This window comes from Copadichromis virginalis, linkage group LG12, assembly GCF_057382275.1.
Source record: "Copadichromis virginalis isolate Kocher_CV1m ecotype Utaka linkage group LG12, C_Virginalis_male_GT1.1, whole genome shotgun sequence".
Lineage (NCBI taxonomy): Eukaryota > Metazoa > Chordata > Actinopteri > Cichliformes > Cichlidae > Copadichromis > Copadichromis virginalis.
In genome coordinates this window covers 36,226,221-36,250,654 of record NC_140629.1, presented here as the reverse complement: position 1 = coordinate 36,250,654, position 24,434 = coordinate 36,226,221, and the positions used below count along the sequence as shown (strand labels likewise).

The 24,434-nt window shown below is 41.5% G+C and overlaps 3 protein-coding genes across 3 annotated transcripts; all 3 read left to right on the top strand.

The window, feature by feature from the left end:
* The first annotated feature begins 1,242 nt into the window (after positions 1 to 1,242).
* LOC146697552 (glutathione S-transferase theta-3-like) lies at positions 1,243 to 6,158 on the top strand. The gene is made up of 5 exons (XM_085476345.1): positions 1,243 to 1,413; positions 1,965 to 2,052; positions 2,560 to 2,716; positions 4,905 to 5,081; positions 5,781 to 6,158. Exons 1-5 carry the CDS (start codon positions 1,305 to 1,307, stop codon positions 5,979 to 5,981), a joined length of 732 nt encoding a protein of 243 aa, XP_085332471.1. The 5' UTR covers positions 1,243 to 1,304; the 3' UTR covers positions 5,982 to 6,158.
* Positions 2,723 to 4,898, top strand: LOC146697553 (uncharacterized). Its single transcript, XM_085476346.1, has one exon. It carries the CDS (start codon positions 3,557 to 3,559, stop codon positions 4,163 to 4,165), a length of 609 nt encoding a protein of 202 aa, XP_085332472.1. The 5' UTR covers positions 2,723 to 3,556; the 3' UTR covers positions 4,166 to 4,898.
* A 2,643-nt stretch (positions 6,159 to 8,801) lies between the features above and the next one.
* Positions 8,802 to 18,831, top strand: p2rx7 (purinergic receptor P2X, ligand-gated ion channel, 7). The gene is made up of 13 exons (XM_085476344.1): positions 8,802 to 9,313; positions 9,895 to 10,042; positions 10,141 to 10,212; positions 10,362 to 10,434; positions 11,353 to 11,449; positions 11,980 to 12,060; positions 12,649 to 12,784; positions 13,294 to 13,430; positions 13,614 to 13,704; positions 16,180 to 16,245; positions 17,033 to 17,137; positions 17,237 to 17,344; positions 18,121 to 18,831. The coding sequence occupies exons 1-13, from the start codon at positions 9,192 to 9,194 to the stop codon at positions 18,625 to 18,627; spliced, it is 1,743 nt and encodes a 580-aa protein (XP_085332470.1). The 5' UTR covers positions 8,802 to 9,191; the 3' UTR covers positions 18,628 to 18,831.
* The last annotated feature ends 5,603 nt before the right edge of the window (positions 18,832 to 24,434 follow it).

Here is a 24,434-nt window from a genome sequence, read left to right as displayed (position 1 = left end):
TTCAGCGTGTTAGTACGAGCAGCTCGGGAGCAGCTTGGGAGAACAAGAAAACAGAGACTGCTTTAGATTGTCTTCCCAAAGTGACTCAACTTTATTCACAAGTACAACAGTTTATATAGAGGGTAAAATTCATGAGACAGCAGATTTATCAGTTTAAACCAGTACAGACCAAGATAAGGCAGCGTCTTCCTGCCCTTGGGTGAAGAAGCATCCTTTGTGTAGTTTATTAGTTCAGCTACAATTGTGATTATCTCAGCGACATATTTTCAAGGCACAAAACGAAGAGTTCTTTCATTAGTGAAATCTGAAACAAACCATTTGGCCTTCAACAGGCGTCTAAAAGATTAAGAAACTAATGTAGCTGAGGGAGTGATCTCTGTGGTATTTCAACCTTGTTGAATGACAGAGTTTTCCTGTATAATGTCACTATAAAACAATATCCAGTAAATGCTCCCATGGTACTAAAATACCTAACAAAGACATCTTCTCCAAAGTTACTGTACTTATTGGTTATACTGTGACTTATTTGGCAAATATTCCCTTTGGGATGGCAAAGGCAACATGGATTACAGATGGGGGGGGGGGGTTGATTTTGATTTTGCAAATAAACTCATTCGTGATAGCTTCGCTACAAAATGTAAACCGAGTGTAAATTCACTGGAGAGCGACGTGTTTCCATGATCGCATCTGGTTTTACAGTATTATAGTATCAAAGTCTTTTTCTAGACAAAGTACTCCCAGCAGGTTATTTCAGTGTACAGTATAAGGTAAACTGTCTTCCACACGGCACATTACAATGTCACGAAACTAATATTAAATTCATCGAGTCTGCTGTTTTCCAGCTTTTACTCTTTATCGCGTCGACTGCAGATCAGTGACAAGTAGCGTACAGAACGGAGCTGGGCAAGTGGCTCCTCCTACTTTGCGCGCTCCCGTGAATGGGGAAACAATTTTTGACGGGGGTAACTACTTTGGCACTGTACTAGTTTTATTTTGTTGTATTTATCCGCGACCGGTCCGTGAAAATATTGTCGGGCCGTGGCGCAAAAAAGGTTGGGGACCGCTGAGCTAAGAGACCCATAAAGTAGATGAAAAAGTGACTAGAGTTCATGAAATGTTTGGTTAAGTTGAGACCAAAGCTCAGATTGCTCAACCATTGCTTACTTTGAACGATCACTATCACTTAAACGTTAGTAGGTCATGTAGCAAGTAGAGGCGGAGTTCTGGTCAGATAGACTATATCAGGCTAGGCAGGAGAGTAGCCACAACACAGAGGGAAGCATCTGCAGCCGTCACATTCCGACATGATGGAGCTCTATCTCGATTTGATATCCCCACCTTGCCGCTCTGTCTTTCTGTTTGCCAGAGCGCTCAGGATTCCCTTTGAGTTCAAGGTTGTCGACCTTGCCACAGGTAATCTTGCTGGGGACAGAGATGATAGTTTATATTTGACTCATGCATGCTTTTGTAAAAGTTTCAGCTCACATTCTAAAATAGTAGCATTTGTATATTTTGGAAAAAAATATAGAGCTAAATGATCTGTAGACTTTGAACTCCGCTTGTTCTCTTTGTCTGCGAATAATTTGGACTGGAAAAGGATTTCGCAAGAGTTCAGAGGAGATGAATGCCCCCACGGCTTTTAACTTGTGCTGTAATTGCTAACATTCACAAAATCTCCCTCTGGGATATCAGTTTACATTTTTCACATTTCACCCAGAAAGAGTTTTGTTAACTCTGAGATACCCGACTCTTTAAGACAGGGACGTTTTTCAAGCAAGTAAAACAGGGAGAGAGAAAAACCCAAGACAAAGGAACAGAGAAACATTGCAATGCTTTCTACTTCCAGACAGTTTAGTCTGTTTGATCTCTTTTCCCACATTCTGAAACAATTTATGGAGTTGTGCAGTCTAGACCTGTTTTTTTAACGTGTTGTAACGTGTGCATGGATTCTGTGTTTGTCTCAGGGCAGCAGTACAGCAAGGAGTTTGGGGACCTCAGCATCGTGAGAAAGGTTCCTGTCATGAAGGATGGAGGCTTCATTCTGACTGAGAGGTACATCGGGCGTCTGAGTTTTGGTCTGGCTTCTTTACACATTATTTAAATGATATAATTATATACATAATTTAATTGAAATACTTTACTTGTCCTGTATCTCTGACATACTTTACTTAGATTGCAGCATAGCTAATATCACATGTTCCACATTTGTGCCTTTTGGACCATTGTGCATGCAGTTCTGTGCCACGTTAAACAGCTTCCTGTGCATTTACTGTAATTGTACTAAGAGTACATCTAAGAAGTCTATGCCTCAGTGTTGCTCAGTGAGTTTTGAGTTTTTCACTTGTTTGATACTTGGCAGTAATTGGCAGATATTTGTGAGAGTAATCTAAATATGGTCATTTATAGCTCAAAAAACAGGACTGTGACATCCTAAATGCTAAAACTGAACCTACAAAACAGAGTTTCTCAAACTAAAAGATAATTAAGAATCGTTAAATTCAGCACTTTAGCAAGTAGGGGTTAAAACATCATTTGTTTTTGTTCTCTCTTGTGTTGCAGTACTGCGATCTTGGAGTACCTTATGCAGAAATACTCGGGGTCAGTGGCAGATCACTGGTTTCCTGCTGATCTGCAGCAGCGAGCACGTGTGAACGAATACTTCTCCTGGCAGCACATGAACCTCAGAGCTCACTGTTCAAAGGTCTTCCTGCTCAGGGTTCGTGTCCCAGTTCAATCAACTGTCCTCACCTGACGCTTTTCAACACACACATTTCATCAGCCTCGTTTGTCTGATTGGTTCCTTTTGTAGATATGATATGATTTACGGTCCCCACTGACACGTCTGTTTGGACGTTTCAGTGGACCAGTTTCACTTTGGATTTAGACTTTTGCACCAATTTAGAGTTGACTCTTCTTTCAGAGAAAGGCACAATGTGGCACAAAGTCAGCAGCTTTGCATGAAGTTTAAATGACACAGGGTGGCTGAGCTGAAAACTGGCACTTCTAAAAAAACCACAGAATAAGCACCATTAGTACAATGTTTTGTTTGTAATATTTACAGTAATACTTTCCAGTAAACAGTGTGCCAGGATATTGAGATACTTCACAGGATCACCTGCTGGTGCCACAAAAGGAAAAGTCAAAAAGTGTATCCTCTGCGTGCTATGAATGTCCATCCAGTAAATGTTGAGTTTATGACCACCTGGCAGTCAGACACTAACAATTAAAGATTTTAAGCATAACGATATCCAAAAGAACATTTGGAAATCTATGCACATTCCACACGGAAAAACATTTAAAAGAGTCAACTAAGAAAAACAGAAACAAAACTAAACAGAAAAGTTTGAAGCTCTTTCTTTGGATCAGCAATAACTACCTCTCTTAGGCTCTTGACTGCATTGCCTTCTTGAGCTCTCAGCGAAGGCGGTCGCACTTTCTCCTCTCCTCCTCACCCTTATCTTCCCTGCTTCGCCTCTATGTCCTTGTCTTGTCTTGTGTGAATTTACTTTCCCTGGAACAGTCTCTCACTGTCGTTCTCTAAACCTAAAAGAGAATTATGGATTTGATCAACTGGTCTCTGAGTGCTATTGACACCCTTTTCTCAACGAGAAGTCTGGGCTCGGGAGAGCCTGAGTGCCCTGGAGGGACTTTCCCTGCCGGTTACACGATGGACGGGTGGCAGAACTGGAGGACCGTGTGCCTGGCGGGACTGTCGATCGAGGACGCTGAAGATATCTACCTATTCGGAACCATGATAACAGGGTTCATGCTGATCGGCGTTGGCTTAGCCCTGGTTTATCAGAGAAATAAGAAAGCGGAACCGGCTGTTCAAACCCCCACAAGGCTGCCCGCTGGATTCGAAGCGACGGGACGAGGTGCGACCTCTCACAACGAACGTAATATGGTCAACACCTTGGAGACGCTTACAGCTGCTGTGAAGGCTCAAAACAACACCATTGAGCGTATGAGGGGAAACATCAGAGAGAGGCCTGCTCAAAATGACACCCTTGAGCGACAGTTGGAAAACATCGCGGAACGGATCACTGCAGTTGTGAGGTCTCAGAATCAAAAGACTGACAACACCACGGAACAGAAGTTTGATACCATCATGGGGAGGCTCGCAGCTCTTCAACGGGAGATCGAGAGACCAGCCTCGGAGTGCTAGAATTCGAGCTGCTCACAAAGGAGAAATCAACAATATTCAACATTTGGACACCACGGCCCCAGCTGCAGGCCCAAGGCTGGAGCCCACCAAAACAACTCCCTGATAACGACTGTGTGATGACTATTCTTCCCGCCCCATGAAGGACACCTGGATTGGCTGGAGGACTGTTTACTTAGCCTGATAGGCCGAAGGACACTGTCTCAGCTAAACTATGGACACACACACACTTACACTGATAAGCACTCACTCATCCCCCTCCCTTTCCAACGCCTTCGATGCTTGTGCCCTACCGGGGATGATAGCAGTCAACTGGACCAGCACAGATGCTGCAGGACCGGATGCGCTGTCTACGCCGGCTCTCTTACCCTTTACCCGCCCCTGTTGCTTGTCTCGTGTTTCTATGGTGTATTGATAGTCATGTGCTTTTGTGCTGAGGTGTTTTTTCTTTTATCAAACTGTTCTCCCACTAGGAGCTCAGTCTGAGTGGAGTTTTTTTTCTCCTCCTCTTACCTCATGTAGTGTATTTTCGTTGTTTTTTTCCTATCAGCCTACCTTCTGACATGTCTGCCCAATGTGATGTTTGTGTAAAGTTGGTCAGAAGGTTCCTTTGTGAGTGCGCATGCGCCATTAGCGTGCTGCCTGCTGTAACCCCTAATTTCCCTCGGGATGAATAAAGTATTCTGATTCTGATTCTGATTGCCGGTGCCAACAGTTAATCTCTGTGTGTCTGTGATGGCAGGCTCTGTATCAGATTGTCATGGACTCTGAAATCCCGAAGGAGACGATGGACTTTGCTGTTGAGAATGTGAAGCAGTCGCTCAACTTGCTGGAGGAGAAATTCCTCCAGAGTAAACCGTTCATCCTCGGGGACAAAATCTCTGTGGCTGATGTGGTGGCCATAGTGGAGATCATGCAGGTACTAATATTTCCATCACTACTGCTGCTTCTGTCGCAGGATTTCTACTTTGCCTGTCGTAACTAATTTTAAAACTAAAATTATAAGTAAACACTGCGTATACATTAAACTCCCACAGCGTGTGTGAAGAGGGAGCTTTAAATCTCTTCTCCAAGAGTCTTGTCACATTTAAGCCAATTGAAATCATTCGTGTGTACAGGTTTTAATCTTTAGTCTTTAGTTTAGTCATATCCATGGTACTGTGCTCAGTTGGTTTGTGTTACCAGTCCATTGTGGTCGAGTTAAGTTGTCTTAAACTGCAGTTTACTCCGGGTCTAAATCCCTTGGACTTGGTCAAAAGTCGTATCTAACTGTTTTCATGGACAACATTTGGCCTTGACTGGCAGCATTGACTTGTGATGAGTTTGTGATGAGTACCTCAACTCATCTGCATGTCTAGCATATAAAACCATATTTAAATTAGGGCCACTCCTACATTAAGCCTGCTTCACATGGAGCACATTAGGGCCAGATGATAAGCGTGTAGCTGGCAGACAGTCATAACTGCAGTATAGTCCATCAGGTGAATTGTCTGAATGAAAATGATATGCTCGGATTGTTCTAACTTTATTTTGTCTTCTGAGTTTTTATTTGTTGTTAAATTCTAACAATTGCCAGCTGATTTCCACAAATATAACTGCACTATTGTCTGTTTTTCAGCCTTTTGGAACTGGTTTTGATGGGTTTGAAGGTCGCCCGAAGCTGATCGCCTGGAGGGACAGAGTGAAGAAAGAGCTCGGTGAGAAGTTATTTGAAGAAGCTCACGAGGCGCTCATGAAGTCCAGCAACATGCCACAGAAGCTGAAGAACAGCGGCAATTTTGCCCAGCTTAAACCTATACTGCAGAAGCTTTTCCACTGAGGAGGTTTCTGTATGCAAACCGACAAAATCAAACTTTATTGGTCGGACTGATCAGTCCAGTTTGTTTTTATTGGGATGTTTTCATACTTAAAGAAATCATGAGCATTTAACCATCTGCACTTTGTACAAAGAAAAAATAAATAAATTTACATCTGATTAAAACTAAGTTGTCAGCCAGTCACAGAATTTCTGGAAATCACTTCTTATGTAAGAACAGATTTAGACATTTTTCCATTTAGACAAATGTAACGGGTGAAATACTTTGAATAACAAAGCCCGTGGCTATCACAAAGTCAAGATAAGGTCACAAGAAGGCTATCCTCCCCAGAAAATATTTTAAAACCTGATCTTCAGCTTTTCCCCCACAGATCTGTGATACTGACAGACACCATCCTCCAGCAGTGAACGTCTGAAATCAAACATTTGTAGTGAGTTTTTAAGAAAACTGATGCTCACCATAGGAGATCCGCAGCCTTTTAAAAAATACAATAATAACCTAATTTCAGTATCACTTTTTTTTAACTTACAGTTAAAAAATGCTTCACAATTTAGATAAATTCTACACAGTAATAAAAATATCCCAAACTAAATACACTGACACGAGCTTAGGTTCTTGCATATGTTTGTACACCACGCACATGCATTTTCAAACAAGATGAATGACCAAGAAAAAGCCAAATTATAAAAATTTCTCAACAAACTCAAACGTTGCCCCTGGATTTAAAATAAGAGTCCCTTATAGCATGATTGGAGAGGTTGACAGCTGAGTCTCCATCTCCGTTCATGCACCGAGGGTCTTGATGGAACTCTGTTTGGGACGTCTAAAGCAAAAAGGTTAGATCTAATTTTAAAAGGATGAAAAAATATTGTGTAAGATGTGTAGATTCTAAAAAAATTTCAAATTGAGGGAAAACAGGATTTGAGCTGTAATTCTGATATGAGAGGGGGCATCATGTTTTATTTTTATTTTTTGGAAAATTAGATGTAGGAACTTTGGGCAAAATGGACAAATAAAATGAATTATTGAATCCTGCAGTGAGGGGATGCCATGGCTCTGTGATACTTTTAATACCACTAAGAGAAGAGATGTCAGGATTGGAGCTCTTTGTGTGTCCTCTTCTCTGTATGATTACGAAAGTGCTGCCTTCAGGCTCGCTGTAACCCACACTGTATGATGGGCTTGCACAGGGCTGGGGACATGTAGGGTAGAGCTCAGATGTAGAGAATTTGACTGCAAATCAAGAGATTTTTGGTTCAATTCTGGATGCCACCTTGATCTTATTTATGCTAAAGGCACATTTAATAAATATGATACTGGCTCTATAGTTCCTGCTTTAAACTACTGCATGGAAAGGAAAAGGTCTGACATTTAATGCACTGATAGAAACCCTGACCTGAGTGAAATGTTCTCACTGACATTCCAGCTCTGCACACATGACTGTTTCATTGTTTCCTCATGGGAAAGTCTGTCCCGTCACAACAATCCATTTGTCCTGCTGGGGACAAGAAGCTCTTTATCTGGAAGATAAGCAAACATGGAACAACCAAATTCTTCATTTTGTTGCTGTTTAGTTTTCTCTCTTTGCTGCATGGAAAGAAGTTTCAGTTTGGTATTTTTTAATTTAATACATTTTTAAAAATAATTTTAATAAGCCTGCATGGAGACAGAGAGAGGTAATCCTTCCACAGTGATCTGATTAGAGTCCCCTAAACTCATTCGAGACAACACTGCCATCTAGAGTACAGGAAGGCGTTTATTTAAAAGACGAAGAAAAAAACAGAAGAAAGATTCAAGTCTTGGTACCTTTATTTTTCATGTTTGTGTTACACATTGAACATAAGAGCTTCACACCTTCTTCTTTATTCTTCGTCCTCTCAAAAATCATTTTGATGTCCTCATCTGGAACTTTTCTGACAGTCCTAAAGTGGTTTCTCCCGATCCCCTCTGCATCCTGAACCTCCTTTCATGATTTTGAACTATGAGTTCACAGAACAATCGAATGAGTCTAGAGGTAAATGTATTTTCCTCTACAACAACACAAACACAGTGTCAGCAGTGGCACAGCATTTCCTCTCCTCTGGCTCTGTGTACACAGGCAGGTGGACAAAGGCAAAACGCCAGAAGGAAAAATTCGATTTTTTTTTCTTCTTCTAAAAATCAAGTAAGTTTGTTCACAAGAGAGACGAGAAATAAACACACACACAAAAAGACCTGGTTAATTTTGTGTTTTGAAATTATATATTACTAAAAATATGAACGTATATTTTCCAAAACTGTTGAGAAAATATTCAACAACATGAGCTGCGCGGTGCAGCAGCAATTCACAACTGCAGTGGAATAACAAACATGGAAAAGCTAAAATACTTTTTAATGATTTTTTATTCTTGTGTCACTTTTCATTTTCCATATTTTAAAAACATCCTGTATATGTCCTGTATGCTACTTCCAGTTATTGAAAACGGCTCAGACTCAACCATCTGTGCACATTGATCTCTAAGCTGCTCGGTGACGGTTGTGAGTTAATAAGTGCGTTGCAGTCTTAGTAAAAGGATAAATGATAAATTCTAACCTCCACACACTCTCGCTTATTATTATTTTATTAAATCAGCGTTCCGGTCCAACCGACCTTTATCATGTACAAAACAAAAACCAAAACAGCAGTTTCAGTAAGATGAATCAAAAATAAATCAACAAAAAGCATAAATATGTATGAACATGCAAACATTTTATAGAATAAACACACCTGAGCTCATAAATTCGCGCTAAAAAGAGTCAAAAGCAGCCTGATATCAGACTTAATGATCCCTCATTACAGGAAACATTTCAACTAAACATCACAAATAAAATCAGCAGAACAGATTAAACAAATTATCTAGGAGGGGAATGAGACTGGGAACCGTAGGAAGCTTTTCCCAGTAAATGAAATTAAGGGCTATCATTAATATTGGAACACTAAATAACGACAGAGAAAACTAATTTGGATGTCTAGGTTACCTTTTACATTTGTTAGACATACAAATCCTGATATCGTGACATGCGCTGCAGTTTAATTCCCTCCGTGAGAGCGCATGGTGCATCTGCAGAAGTGTGGCCATGTGACCATCCACACAGGAAGAGGAGTTGAGAAATGAGTCAGAGATTCCTCCTCCGCACAGAAATCAGACAAAAAGTCCTAAAAATCCAGCCCGGAGCGCCTTTCCATCATCACCATGCCGTGCTGCAGGCTGCGCGCTCTGTGTCAGTATGAAACCAACAAGCTGGTCCGGATCCAGAGCGTCCGGCTCGGCTCACTCAAGTGGAGTCTGAACGGAGCCATTCTGCTCTTCATCTGGTGAGTGGATGTGAAATATCTGAGCCCACGCACGCACGCACAGTGCGGCTCAGCTGACACTTCTCACTTCTGCACTTTCACAAGTCCCGTTAAAGCTCGAAGCGTCTGCAGGGAGAAACAGACACGAGTGATCGTTTATGAATATCTGACTGAGTCTGAACTCCAGTTTGAGATCCTTAAAATTATCTTCAATTAGTGGAGGAACAAATTTAATATCCAGCAAGTTTTTAACTCATTTTGATTGATTTCCATTTGGAAAAGGAGCATTTCTGTTGCTTCCCACCAAACATCCTAGTAGCATAGCTAGTAGCAGAGACAGCTGCAGGAAAACATGACCTTTCTGTTATTAGACAAGAAGATATCAAAATGGCCTTTGATTAATCACCATAAAAGCTAATTGCAGCTTTTTTTGTGCCTAAAACTGGTTAAGCTACAAAAAGCTGACCATCAGTGTCCGGTAAATATCTACAACTTGAACGTATTCCTTCAGTTTTGAGTCTTTATCCTCTAAACCAGACAATGTGACTCATAATCCCCAAGCTCTAATCATTTAAAAATTTCATTTATTTCCTATCTTGCAGTATCATGATGTTATGGAACAGGAAGTACCAGGAGTTTGACCTGGTGGTCAGCTCGGTTACCACAAAGGTAAAGGGTGTGGCTCAGGCGCCCCTGCCCGAGGTCGGGAACATGGTCTGGGATGAGGTGGACTACAGCGGGCCTTGGAAGGTGGGAACTTGATCCTCTGGGTGCTGAGCTGTGAAGGTTTTTTTTGTGGTTGTTAAAAATAAAAATTCCTTTATTTATTTATTTAAAAATCTTTGTAGGGGAAGAACACCTTCTTTGTGGTGACCAACGCAATTGTGACAAAGAATCAGAAGCAGGGGAAATGTGCGCAGGTGCTTTTTCATCATTTATATTTTTTATTATTATCTGTGTTCATCTTGTTTTAATGACATCACATATTGTATTGCTAACAAAGACTACAGTAAATAGAAGATGTTGTTAATAAGAGTAACTCCAATTTTCTGCACTGTCTATTTCTCAGGTTCCTCTCAAAGGCAGATTCTGTCACACTGATAAGGACTGTGAGAAAGGAGCCTGGGACCAGCAGAAACACGGTACAGTGACTTCTTTCAATACACCTTGTTTCATGTCCAGGGCCAACAGACTGCAGGTTTTTTAGCTGCTAGAAGGGCAGCAAACAAGAAGGGGTCCAGTTCACCTTAAACATGTTTGTTTCTACTTTAAAATTGGGCATTTTAACATGAGAGTCTATGGAGATTCACTCAGTCTTAGAGTCAGCCTCCACCAGTGATATGGGAACTGCAGTTTTTGATCCAACTTTAGTTTTTAATTAGTATTTAATTAGAAATTCAGTAGCAATAAATAAGCTTGAAGCTAAGAATAAAGACATCATTAAGTATTAAAAGATAAACTGACACGTTGTTGGTGTCAGTTTATCCCGCTTTTGTCAGTTTAAATAGATTTTCTGTAAAGATTAGAAATGTAAAACTAATTTCAGGTGGTTCATACACAACAGTAGAGCAGCTAAACCATTTTACTGAAACTGTGAGACAATCGAGAGTAACAAAACATAAAAACACAGCATTAAAAATATTGTATGTTTCATTTTATACTGACCACTCAAAGTGCTTTAGACTACAAAGCACCTTTAACCATGTGTTTATATTATATAATGGTTACTTCCCACATTACAACTCACATCCACGGCCAATTTACAATCACCGGTTAATCTAACATGCATATCTTTGTGTGGGAGGAAGCTGGGAGAAACCCACACAGGCCCAATGTGAAGGGAGAACTCCACACAGAAAGGCCCCACTGTGACGTGACTCTGCTAACCACTGGATCCCTGTGCTGTTCCCAAAATGAGAGTGACGTCCTGTGTCCACAGAAATCAGAGGAATTAATAATTTCTGGTTTGCAGCTCAGATGGTTGTAGTTCTGTGCAGCTCTGAGTCTGCTGTAGGAATCAAACATCCTTTAGGGTTTATACGACTGCTTCCCTTTTGCAGGGATTCAAACGGGATCGTGTGTGAAGTTTGATTTATCGAAGAAAACCTGTGAAGTTTCTGCGTGGTGTCCGATCGAAACCAGATCGACTCCTCCAAGGTAAGAGAAATGTTTTTTTTCTACACAATGTGACATTTCAGAAGTCTTTGAAGTTCACTGACAGCCACATCATGTGAGCTCGATCTAAAAAACATGGGTACAACATCTAGTTAGATGCATGTAGACTGTGCAGTGGTTATACCAACTCAATCGGGAGCAAGAGACACAGCTGTTATTCTTCCATGATTTGTTCCCTTCTTTCCACACCCTCTTTGGCTCTGTTATGATAACAGCTGGAAGACACATCATACAAGTAGTCCTCTGCAAAAGCTTGGACTGTAAAGCAGGAGAAAAACATACTAATACATGCCATCACACCCCCTCCAATAAGTAGAAACCAAGTTTAAACCACCACACAATCTTCGAATACTAGAGTCATACATTTACCACTCATATAAATATTAACATCTATGGATTATACAGAGCAAGAAGCATTTTGAGAAGCTGACAGGACTTCCCAGCAGTTTTTAATTGGCCTAGTTTGCTCTCAAAAGCGTTTTGGCTAATAATCATCGCTTCATGTGACGCAGACCTGCTCTGCTGGCAGCAGCTGAGAACTTCACTGTCCTCATCAAAAACAACATCCGATTCCCAGCTTTCAACTACATCAGGTGAGACTGCTCTGTGCCTGCGGATACAGCAGATTCAGTTTCTCCCCTTCAGCTGCTTCAGTTAAGAAATGCAGAGATTTTGTATTTTTTCAATGAGTTTGTTTTTCTTTCAGGGTTTTTTTTTTTTTTTTTTTTTTTTTGCATCAGCAGTTTTGGAGTTAGTTTTTAATTCTTGGAACTTGATCATTGTGACAATTTCTTTTTAATGCTAAGGAGATTTTTTTTATTTTATTTTATTTTTATAGTTCATCTTGCAGATCTTTATCTTCAATGAAAACAATGATGTTATATCACTTAAACTGGATCACAGTTGTTTCACTTCAGGTTTACTGTGCTGTTGTGCAGGAGCAAAACTGTTCAGCAGTCCATGCATTTACAAATCTGTTTGCACAAATGCATACAGAAACCCCTATGCTGCTGTGTTACCTTTGCTCCTTGTTGCTGGGTTGCTGCAACTGCACATTGTGTTTAATGATGCTAATATTTTGCATTTGGCATAAAAAAACATTCAGAAAGACCCTCTTCATTACCAGGGAACTGAAACTTCAGATTTTTAAATTAAATATTGAAGTCCTCTTTCTTTTACAGAAGGAACATCCTCCCAGAGATGAACGACGCCTACCTGAGGAACTGCCACCGAGGAAACGACTCCCTGTGCCCCATCTTCAGACTGGGAGACATCGTCCGAGAGGCCGGGGAAAGGTTCTCTGAGATGTCAGTGGAGGTGAGTTAATGTGTTCACGGGTCTCTCAGGTGAAAGCAGAATTCATCCCCAAGTGGTTTGGTACCACAATATTTCTCCATCCTGAGATTTTAACTTTAAAGTCAGTAAAATGGACATCCTTCCTCTTTGTGAGCCATTTCTGTCATCAAATAGAAATGAAAAACCGCTGATGGGCGAAAAAGAAAGAAAGAAAAGGAAGCGTTGCCACAACAAACTGTGTGTGGACATAAAAATAAAGAAATAGTTTAATTTTGTTTTATGTTCTGTTTTCAGGGTGCACTTTAATTGCTGCTATTGTCCTGCTTTTTTTTTCTTTCTTTCTCAGACATAAGTAGAAATACTCTTATTTGAAGGTTTGAAGTTTAATATGTTGGGAAAAATATACCTTATTACACAAGCACAGTAATCAATAAAAACTCTAAATTCTGAAACATGAACTGATGTAAAAAATCAGTTCTGGGTTTTCCTCTGTAAATGTTGAGCTTTTGTAGTCCCGCTTTTGACCACAGGGAGGCGTCATCGGCATCCTGATCAAATGGGACTGCAACCTCGACAGGCTCATGCAGCGCTGCCTTCCCAGATACTCTTTCAAGCGACTAGATGAAAAAGAGAGCAACAAGACGCTCTATCCAGGCCTCAACTTCAGGTGAGCGCAGGTCAAAGGTCACCTTCATCGTGCTCTGTGTGCAGTGGACAGTCAAGAGTCACCAAAGGAACAATGAAAACAATTAAAGCTATACACAAGCGGTGACAAACCTTCTCTTGCTTTAATATTTACGTCAGCCCTTCAAAGTTATTGTATCTGTCACATCCTGTGTTTTTTCACCAGGTTTGCAAAGTACAACACTGTGAATGGAGTGGAGGAGCGAACACTCTACAAAGCATTTGGGATCAGATTTGATGTCATGGTATTCGGACAGGTGAGGTTTTTATTTCCTTATTGTTTCGTCCCTCTGTTAAAGGGTTAAAGTAAAGCTGACTGCTAATGCAGAACAATTAATTCATCAATGAGTAAGACTGCTGTTCGTTAGAAAATCACAGTATTGAGCCATTGAATCGATCTAACAATGTACTACTGTGGCCCAGAGGAGTAAAAAAATACAATATTAATATAAGACACCACAACAAAACTGAAAATTTCTCTTTTGTTGTCATGTTTTCAGAATAGTTTAATTATTCCCCCCTTGAGATGATTGTTTTGGGAGAAATCAATCTGCTCCTGCTGCTGTTGTTTTTTTGTTTTGTTTTGTTTTTTTGTTGTTGTTTTTTTACTGCATATTAGCATGACTCTCATTAAATGAGCAAGAAACCATAAAAAAAAACCCCAAACCATGATATCGATCATGGTAATGTCAAAGAACTTCAGATTACAAATCATATTAGAACAAAACACTCACAGTATTCACCTAAAACACTACTACCTGACACCTACAGCCAATTTAGCACCACCAGTTAATCGAGCATGCATGCCTGTGGACTGTGGGAGGAAACCCACGCAGGCACAGGGAGCACACTGTACACACCTCCACACAGAAAGGCCCAAGCCAACCAGGATATTTGAACCAGCAACCTGCTTCCTGCAAGGCAGCGGTTTTAATCACTGCACTGCTATAGTCCTTGCATACTGTAGCCACACTGGCATGCTAATTTGGGAAATGTTTGGTTTAGATCAGCTGATGGGTTCCCAGTGGGAAAAATGTGAGTTTATGATATATTTTCAGTGGCCCTGAGAGGCCAAACGGACTGCAACTTAACAAAACACCAGCAAAAAGAAAAACGCTGTAAAAGTGCACAAAACACAATGGACATAGGGGGGGAAAAAGGAAAAACGACAATGGATATACAAAAAAAGAAAACAGAAATAGGAAAAAACACAACGGAAGTGTTTCTGGGGAGACTATTACCCGACGGACCAGTTGCAGGAACCCAAAACATGGTAGATGTATTTTATCATGATTCATATAATACTGATGACGGGTTTTTAGGCTAATAGTTAGGCTAACACACTTACCTCTGATCTTTTCTTTCCTCACAAAACCGATAGATCCTCCACTTCTTTTAAGTGTCTCCCAGGGCAATTCTTAGCATATTTTGGTTCCTCCAACTGGTCCGTCGGGTTATTGTCTCCACAGAATCACTTCCCCTGTGCTTTTGGAAATCTGTTTTTCCTTTTCCTATTTCCGTTGTGTTTTGTGTGCTTTTGCAGCGTTTTTCTTTTTGCTGGTGTTTCTTAAGTTGAAGTCCGTTTGGCCTCTCAGGGCCACCGTATATTTTCCTCCTATTTAATAATTTATCAAAAAGCCCTCATTAAGACAAAAGTTCCAGGACTGTGGCTGAAAAGTGAACTTTTCTCAGGAAGGCTCTGAAATGAGTGAAGTGACCCTGAAGTATCTGAGAGCTGATTGTTGGTCAGTGCTTCCTTTATCTCTTTTAGCAGTGAATCCACTTAGAAGGCGATAACGGCAATGCACAGCAATGAGGTGCTCCGTTAAACAGTCAACATCACTGACAAATGTAAATGTTAATAGTTAACCTTTCTATTTCATACCAGTCATTTCTGATATGTTCTGAATTCTGAACTTCACACAGCTGTAATAGAACCTGCTTCCTGTCATTTTGTTGCCTTGTGTGAAGAAATTGTGGTCATTTTAGATGTACTTCCAGGAGATCAGATTTTCTGCAAACCATTAGTTCACTGTATAATGTATTACAGTTGGGTCATTTGACCTTGCATGTCAAACAATTTTTGGATTCAAAGAAATCGGTTGCATAAGCCTCCAGTTTTTTAACATGACTTATTTTTTGAAAAACTCTTTCAAACTATTCTCGAAAAACTCATTCATAACCTCTTTTTTTTCTTTTACTTTCTTTGCCATCCCACCCCCCCCCCCCCCCTTTGTTTTAATGTAATTATGTATTTACTTCTTCCCTACTCCTGTTATGCAACTTTGACTCCATTTAAAACTGTGCAAATGTCAAGTCAGCTGGAATCTGAATTAAAAAATGCTTAAAATTGGACTGATTGTGTGATGCTGTAGGAAATAATCTAAGTTTAACACTGGAAAATTCAAACTGATGTTGGACAGAGAATCAAAATGTAATCAAATCAGACAAATCAGATTTATATGATTGGTAATATTTTTAGACTCTGTATCTGTGAATTTTGGCTTTTATGTTTAGCGGGCTATGTGCATTTTTTTTTTTTTTCCAGTTGAAAGAGAAAAAGTTTTGTATCTTGTTAGTGAAATAAAATTACTGACAAGTCATACAAGATGTACTTTATCAGTAACTCAATTTGTGCTTGCCTGTTTGCTCTTGGGGAATTTCTGGCGTCAGTATATCCAAATTTTTGGCAAGAGGAGAATGTAAAGGGGAAAATGTGATTTGTTTTTCAGGCGGGAAAGTTTAGCTTCATTCAACTCATCATCTACATCGGCTCAACGCTGTCCTACTATGCTCTGGTGAGAGACCACACACATGTCCATTCATGCTTTTATCCTCCTTCAGGAGTGAGCACAGTGGGACTCAGTGTTAAAGTCCAGAGTGGGAGTGCAGCGCATGGAAAATATATTCAACTCCTCTGCAGATGCAGGGGAGCAGCCATAAATATCAAAGCAAGCTTATTAATGTCATTAAAAAATCGAGAAGTTATCCATGATTTCATAAAATTTACATGATTTTAATCTTCTTATATTGTATTAATTGCTCACAGTAAAAAGTCCAAATAAGTTTCATGTGTAGAGTGTCTTTTAACGTAAGACTTAACATTAGAAACATTTTTGTATGTATACTTTTACCTTAATTATAGTTTTATAACATTTTTACATGATGTTGTCCTTTGAATGTCATAGTTACCTTATTATTTAATACATTTTAAGAACTTATTTAAAAACTTTTGAAATTGTCTTTTGACAGATTTTTAATAAAATTTTACAAAATTTATAAAATTTTCAAAAAGTTAAAAGCTTACCTTTCAAATATCCACAGTAAAAAAAGAAAAAAGAAATTAAGTAATTTTAGTTTTGTTTACATATGGCAAGTGAACCTTTTAATTTGGCAAGAAAAGTTTGGTCATAAATGTGGGTTTTATGTCCAAATTGTAACTTTTTGACTTAATTTTGATTTAAACAACTTGATTGTATTTTGTACATGTCTAATGTAATTTATCGTATTTAGTGTAAAGTTCACATTTACTGAAGGAAAGTGTCCCTCATCTCTATTTATGTGAAAGTCTGTCTTTCCGTCCAGACAACCATCCTGATCGACTGGTTGATTGTAACCAGCTGTTACTCTGCAGAGGTCGGTCAAAACTACTCTGAAAGGAAAGTGGAATCAATCCAAGATCAAGTGAAGGTGAAGGTGTTTTGATTTGATTTTGTGTTTACTGCAGCTCTGAACCAGTGACAAAGAATGTAATAGATTAATGTTATTTCATGTGACCGTGTGTTGCAGTGCATCCTTTGTGTTTCCTACATTGATGAGAACAACCTTCGACTGGTAAAACGCTCACAAAAGAAAAGTTTACAGGTCATCAAACCGATGTCTGTTCAGCCACGTAAGGTAAACCTACAGAGCACAGAGTGCAGAAATCAAAGTGTAAATGAGGAAAATGTACAAAAAAAGATGCTTGATAGTAGCCTGCACATACAACCCTACAGAAAGAAACGGGAGATGCTAATGGCTAATTCAACTGCTTTTAAATACACCATATGAGCAAACCCAGATTATAAATGGCAGCGAGATGAGAATAATATTTGTGCTCACCTGTAGCACATTCTTCACTCACAGCAGGTCTTTTCTACTCCCAAAACACAAAGAGGTCGTAATTCATACCCTACCGCTGAAAATTCTATTGTGAATTGAATTATATCTGATAGACACATGATGTAAATATAAGGAAAGTTTTGAGCATCTTCATCAAAAAGAAGTTCCATCCATCCACAGAGATACCCTGACCTCCTCCTTCACCAGTTCTTCTGTTGGGAGACATGTTTGCATGCCAGCTGAGAGACACAATCCCTCTCACGTGTCCTGGGTCGGCCTCGAGTTCTCTCACTTGGACATTCCAAGAATTCCTCTTGTTTGAGGCATCCAGAGTTCTCCATGAATCACTACCTTATTGTGTTTTAGGGGTTTTAGGTGATCCCAGGAACTTGGTACTATCTCCTAAGGCAAATCGGTCCTTTTTGAGGGACCGGAATAAGCACAATTTAAAAAAATAAAACAAAAAAAAAATGATGACAAAACCTAATTGTGTGTTTTTTGTGTGTGATGTCATGCAACATTATTTCTTGCTGTAGAGACAGATTTTTAAAATGATGCTCTCATCTCTGCAGGAGGATCCAGGACACTTGAGAGCCATTCTCTGCCTCCTACAGCCAAGTGATGACACCAATGATGATGTTCAGCCTTCCCTTGGCAAGAAAACCGATCCAAATGCCAAACCCCATCGTCCAGCCTGGTGTATGTGTGACTCCTGTGCTCCTTCCTCCCTCCCAGAGGAGGAGTTGTGCTGCAGGCGGACCGAGGGCACCTGCATCACCTCGTCTCCTCTGTTTGGGCAGCTGGTGCTGCGGCGCTCCCTGCTGGAAGCAGTGCTCCTGTACCAGGATCCCCTGTCTCCTTCAGTGAAAAAGCTTCAGACTGCCGCCCTGCGTCACTGTGCCTACAGAGAGTACATCAGCTGGCGGTTTGGGGTCCCACCCAATGACACCCATCCTGCCATTCCTAGCTGCTGCGTGTGGAGAATCAGGAGGGAGTACCCGAGCCCAGATGGACAGTACAGTGGTTTCAGACCTGTAAAGATGACTTCCATGCAAGCCTGTGAAAACGGAGAACTATGAAAGGAGTGTTTTCAATTTACAGAGCAGGGAAGCCCTCACTAACTGACCTACTAACAGTGTTCATGTACTGTCTGCCTTACAAAGCAAAACAAAAATGCAACAACTTTACTCATTTGTCCGGAAAATGAAACTTAATCAGTTTGTCAGCTTGTGTTCGGTGAAGGAAAACTTCACTAAGTCAATAAATTACTGCATTTTCTCAAATCTGTCAAGTCGTTTGGCTGCTTGGCTGCCATTTTTCTTACATTCTCTCTCTTTATGCTGCTTTTTGCCTTTATAGGGCAGGAATAACTCTAATCGGGCTCAGACAAAGATTTTCTCCTGCCAGGAATGTGTTCACATTCATCAAATTATATGGAAAGATGGAGAGTTTTGTTCCAGGATGGGAGAGAAACAGCCCTGAGTAGATTTGACATATTTTTCCTATCTCCGCTAAGGTTCACTAACTGCAGTAAGGTGGGGAGCCTGAGTGTGTATTTTCATTTGTACACAGATGAGACTAAAAACAACAGCTGGTTTTTTTGGGTTAAAGGAAAGTCATCGTGTTATTGGGGTTTATGTTTTTCAGTATTGCCATTTCACTCTGTACTCCTGATTTCATTCTGCATGTAAAGAAACGGTCTACTGCACAGAGGGTACATTTTTATATAACTGACCAGTTTAACTTTTATCAAGCTTACTGACAGGTGCGCCCATATAGGCAGTCTGCTGGGCTTCACTAAGCAAATTCATGTCACAAAAATGGAACACTTGACTATTTTTGTGTTGTTGGTGCCTTTTTATATGATTTGGACTGGACTGGTTCTTTTGGACTGGACTTTTCTTCCCTACTGGAGCATTTAAAGTGTTTTAAACAACATTCCTCATTCACACCCATTCACACAAGCATGCTTTTCTACATCTACAGGGAGTGCAGAATTATTAGGCAAGTTGTATTTTTGAGGAATAATTTTATTATTGAACAACAACCATGTTCTCAATGAACCGAAAAAACTCATTAATATCAAAGCTGAATGTTTGTGGAAGTAGTTTTTAGTTTGTTTTTAGTTTTAGCTATTTTAGGGGGATATCTGTGTGTGCAGGTGACTATTACTGTGCATAATTATTAGGCAACTTAACAAAAAACAAATATATACCCATTTCAATCATTAATTTTTACCAGTGAAACCAATATAACATCTCCACATTCACAAATATACATTTCTGACATTCAAAAACAAAACAAAAACAAATCAGCGACCAATATAGCCACCTTTCTTTGCAAGGACACTCAAAAGCCTGCCATCCATGGATTCTGTCAGTGTTTTGATCTGTTCACCATCAACATTGCGCGCAGCAGCAACCACAGCCTCCCAGACACTGTTCAGAGAGGTGTACTGTTTTCCCTCCTTGTAAATCTCACATTTGATGATGGACCACAGGTTCTCAATGGGGTTCAGATCAGGTGAACAAGGTGGCCATGTCATTAGTTTTTCTTCTTTTATACCCTTTCTTGCCAGCCACGCTGTGGAGTACTTGGACGCGTGTGATGGAGCATTGTCCTGCATGAAAATCATGTTTTTCTTGAAGGATGCAGACTTCTTCCTGTACCACTGCTTGAAGAAGGTGTCTTCCAGAAACTGGCAGTAGGACTGGGAGTTGAGCTTGACTCCATCCTCAACCCGAAAAGGCCCCACAAGCTCATCTTTGATGATACCAGCCCAAACCAGTACTCCACCTCCACCTTGCTGGCGTCTGAGTCGGACTGGAGCTCTCTGCCCTTTACCAATCCAGCCACGGGCCCATCCATCTGGCCCATCAAGACTCACTCTCATTTCATCAGTCCATAAAACCTTAGAAAAACCAGCCTTGAGATATTTCTTGGCCCAGTCTTGACGTTTCAGCTTGTGTGTCTTGTTCAGTGGTGGTCGTCTTTCAGCCTTTCTTACCTTGGCCATGTCTCTGAGTATTGCACACCTTGTGCTTTTGGGCACTCCAGTGATGTTGCAGCTCTGAAATATGGCCAAACTGGTGGCAAGTGGCATCTTGGCAGCTGCACGCTTGACTTTTCTCAGTTCATGGGCAGTTATTTTGCGCCTTGGTTTTTCCACACGCTTCTTGCGATCTTGTTGACTATTTTGAATGAAACGCTTGATTGTTCGATGATCACGCTTCAGAAGCTTTGCAATTTTGAGACTGCTGCATCCCTCTGCAAGATATCTCACTATTTTTGACTTTTCTGAGCCTGTCAAGTCCTTCTTTTGACCCATTTTGCCAAAGGAAAGGACGTTGCCTAATAATTATGCATACCTGATATAGGGTGTTGATGTCATTAGACCACACCCCTTCTCATTACAGAGATGCACATCACCTAATATGCTTAATTGGTAGTAGGCTTTCGAGCCTATACAGCTTGGAGTAAGACAACATGCATGAAGAGGATGATGTGGACAAAATACTCATTTGCCTAATAATTCTGCACTCCCTGTAGGTACTTGATGCCATACTAGTCAGATAGTGATGGATTTGAACTGGTGATTCTTGTTGAATGTGTTGAATGGGTAATTATCGTGGCTTGTGGTTAACTGTACTAACAGCATGTCTAAGGGGTCTGTGCTCCAGTTTTGCTGACTGAAAGTGCTTTTTATTATCTTAAACGTGGCATTATTCTGCTACCAAATCTGCTAGTTTCAGGACTTTGGGGACTCCAGCTTTTTCACATCTTCTTCACCCTTTTTTAATGTGTATGTGTCTATGTGGGGTTTTTTTTGGGTTTTTTTTTAATACACCATCTTGATAATTAAGTTTTGACAGCAACACATCTTATCCTTATCTATCTAAGGTCAGTGAATGCTGTACACGAAAGTTTACACATCTGGCACTTCTTAACCAAAGCTGGACCCTTTAAAATGTTACAATGTAGTCCATTTGGATGCCACTGGTCTCTTAAAAGATTAAAAAGCATGGTAGCAGCTATTGAGCCTTCAGGGTGATGTCACAACGCTCACATCCATCTTTAATATGCGGTATGACCGTTACAAAGAGATTTTGTACTGCTGCTTTTATGTTGATTAAAATATCTGGCATTTTCTTTTTGATAGTGCAGTCACTGTTGCATGTTATGCTTGCTATGTCCTTCTAAGCCCTCACATTCATGGGCCCTGTACATAAAGAGTGAATTTTTGTTTATACTAATAGATTGTGACATATTGAACTTTGAGGTTCAATCTGCTGATTCTTTTCACATCTGAAGGGAGTCAAACTGTCTCTTTCCTGTATTCACGCCTTTAATGAGGTGCTAAGTGAATCAGCTGCTGGCTGTGTATTTGCTGTAAAGTGGTTTCAGTCCTGTCGCCTAATCTCAGCCAACAAATGAGCTTTTTATCCCCCAAACTGTTAAATTTCAGTACCAAGACATTAGTTTAGACTCACTCATCTGATTTTAGATTCTAGAAAAAAGAATAAAGCTATTTCTTTAAACCTTTGCTGTTTTATCTTTGATCGCTATCTTTTGTGTCTTCCCTTGTTCAACCTGTTTATTTGTTTTGAATAGATGATAAATGGGAAGAGCTGTTTGGTGTGAAAACTGTGTTGAAATCAGCAGTTTTGCAGAACACACACAAGAGTTGGAGCAGCTGCTCTGGCTTGGGAAAGAGAAAACACCTCTAACAGTCCAAAATAAGTACATACATCTTCACATAAAGATAAGACGCTTCATTTGTTATACAGTGACACGGTTTCGGGGTGATAGCAGAAGGTGGTCATACATCAGCCGTAATCCCGCTTTATGAGTAATGACACGCCATAATTTTACAGAGCCACATCTGAATGTGTTGATAGTGGTGAGGGCACTTTAATGTTTATATTATACATTTCTAATAAAACAGAAGATCTCACTGAACTGTTTTTTTTTCATGTAAGTTTTTAGTCTATTCTTCTATTTAATTTTCATCCATCCATCCATCCATCCATCTTCATCCGCTTTATCTGAGGCCGGGTCGCGGGGGCAGCAGCCTAAGCAAAGAGGCCCAGACCTCCCTCTCCCCAGCCACCTCCTCCAGCTTATCCGGGGGAACACCAAGGCGTTCCCAGGCCAGCCGAGAGATATAATCTCTCCAGCGTGTCCTGGGTCTGCCCCGGGGCCTCCTCCCGGTGGGACATGCCTGGAACACCTCACCCAGGAGGCGCCCAGGGGGCATCCTTGTCAGATGCCCGAACCACCTCAGCTGGCTCCTTTCGATGTGGAGCAGCAGCTGCTCTACTCTGAGCCCCTCCCGGATGGCCGAACTTCTCACCCTATCTCTAAGGGAGAGGCCAGCCACCCTTCGGAGAAGGCTCATTTCTGCTGCTTGTATCCGCGATCTCGTTCTTTCGGTCACTACCCACAGCTCGTGGCCATAGGTGAGGGTAGGGACGTAGATCGACCGGTAAATTGAGAGCTTCGCTTTTACACTCAGCTCCCTCTTCACCACGACGGACCGGTGCAGCGTCTGCATTACTGCAGCTGCAGCCCCAATCCGTCTGTCGATCTCCGGCTCCCTTCTCCCATCACTCGCGAACAAGACCCCGAGATACTTGAACTCCTCCACTTGGGGCAGGAACTCATCCCCGACCCGGAGTGGGCACTCCACCCTTTTCCGGCTGAGAACCATGGCCTCAGATTTGGAGGTGGTGATCCTCATTCCTGCTGCTTCACACTCGGCTGCGAACCGTTCCAGTGCGAGCTGGAGGCCCTCACCCGATGGAGCCAACAGAACCACATCATCCGCAAAAATCAGAGATGAGATTCTGAGCCCACCAAAGCGAAAGCCCTCCGCCACTTGGCTGCGCCTAGAAATCCTGTCCATATAAATTATGAACAGAACCGGAGACAAAGGGCAGCCCTGGCGGAGCCCATCACCCACCGGGAACGAGTCCGACTTATTGCCGGCAATGCGAACCAAGCTCTTGCAACGGTTGTATAGGGATCGAATGGCCCGTAGCAATGGGCCAGACACCCCATACTCCCGCAACACCTCCCACAGGACACCCCGAGGGACACGGTCGAATGCCTTCTCCAAGTCCACAAAACACATGTAGACTGGTTGGGCAAACTCCCATGCACCCTCAAGTATCCTGGAGAGGATAAAGAGCTGGTCCAGTGTTCCGCGACCAGGACGAAAACCGCATTGTTCCTCCTGTATCCGAGGTTCGACTAGCGGACGAACTCTCCTTTCCAGCACCCTGGCATAGACTTTCCCAGGGAGGCTGAGGAGTGTGATCCCCCTGTAGTTGGAACACACCCTCCGGTCCCCTTTCTTAAAGATGGGGACCACCACCCCGGTCTGCCAGTCCACAGGTACTGCCCCTGATCTCCACGCAACATTGCAGAGGCGTGTCAACCAGGACAGCCCTACAACGTCCAGAGCCTTCAGGAACTCGGGGCGGACCTCATCAACACCAGGGGCTCTGCCACCAAGGAGCTGTTTAACTGCCTCAGTGACCTCGCCCCCGGAAATTGGCGGGTCATTCCCCTCATCCCCAGACTCTGCTTCCTCCTCGGAAGACATGTCAGTGGGATTAAGGAGGTCCTCGAAGTATTCCTTCCACCGCCTGACAATTTTCTCAGTCGACGTCAGCAGCGCTCCGCCAGCACTATACACAGTGCAGGTAGAGCACCGCTTTCCCCTCCTGAGATGCCTGACGGTTTGCCAGAATCTCTTCGAGGCAGTCTGAAAGTCTTTTTCCATGGCCTCTCCGAACTCTTCCCACACCCGAGTTTTTGCTTCAGCCACTGCCCGAGCCGCATTCCGCTTGGCCTGTCGATACCTGTCGGCTGCCTATTTAAT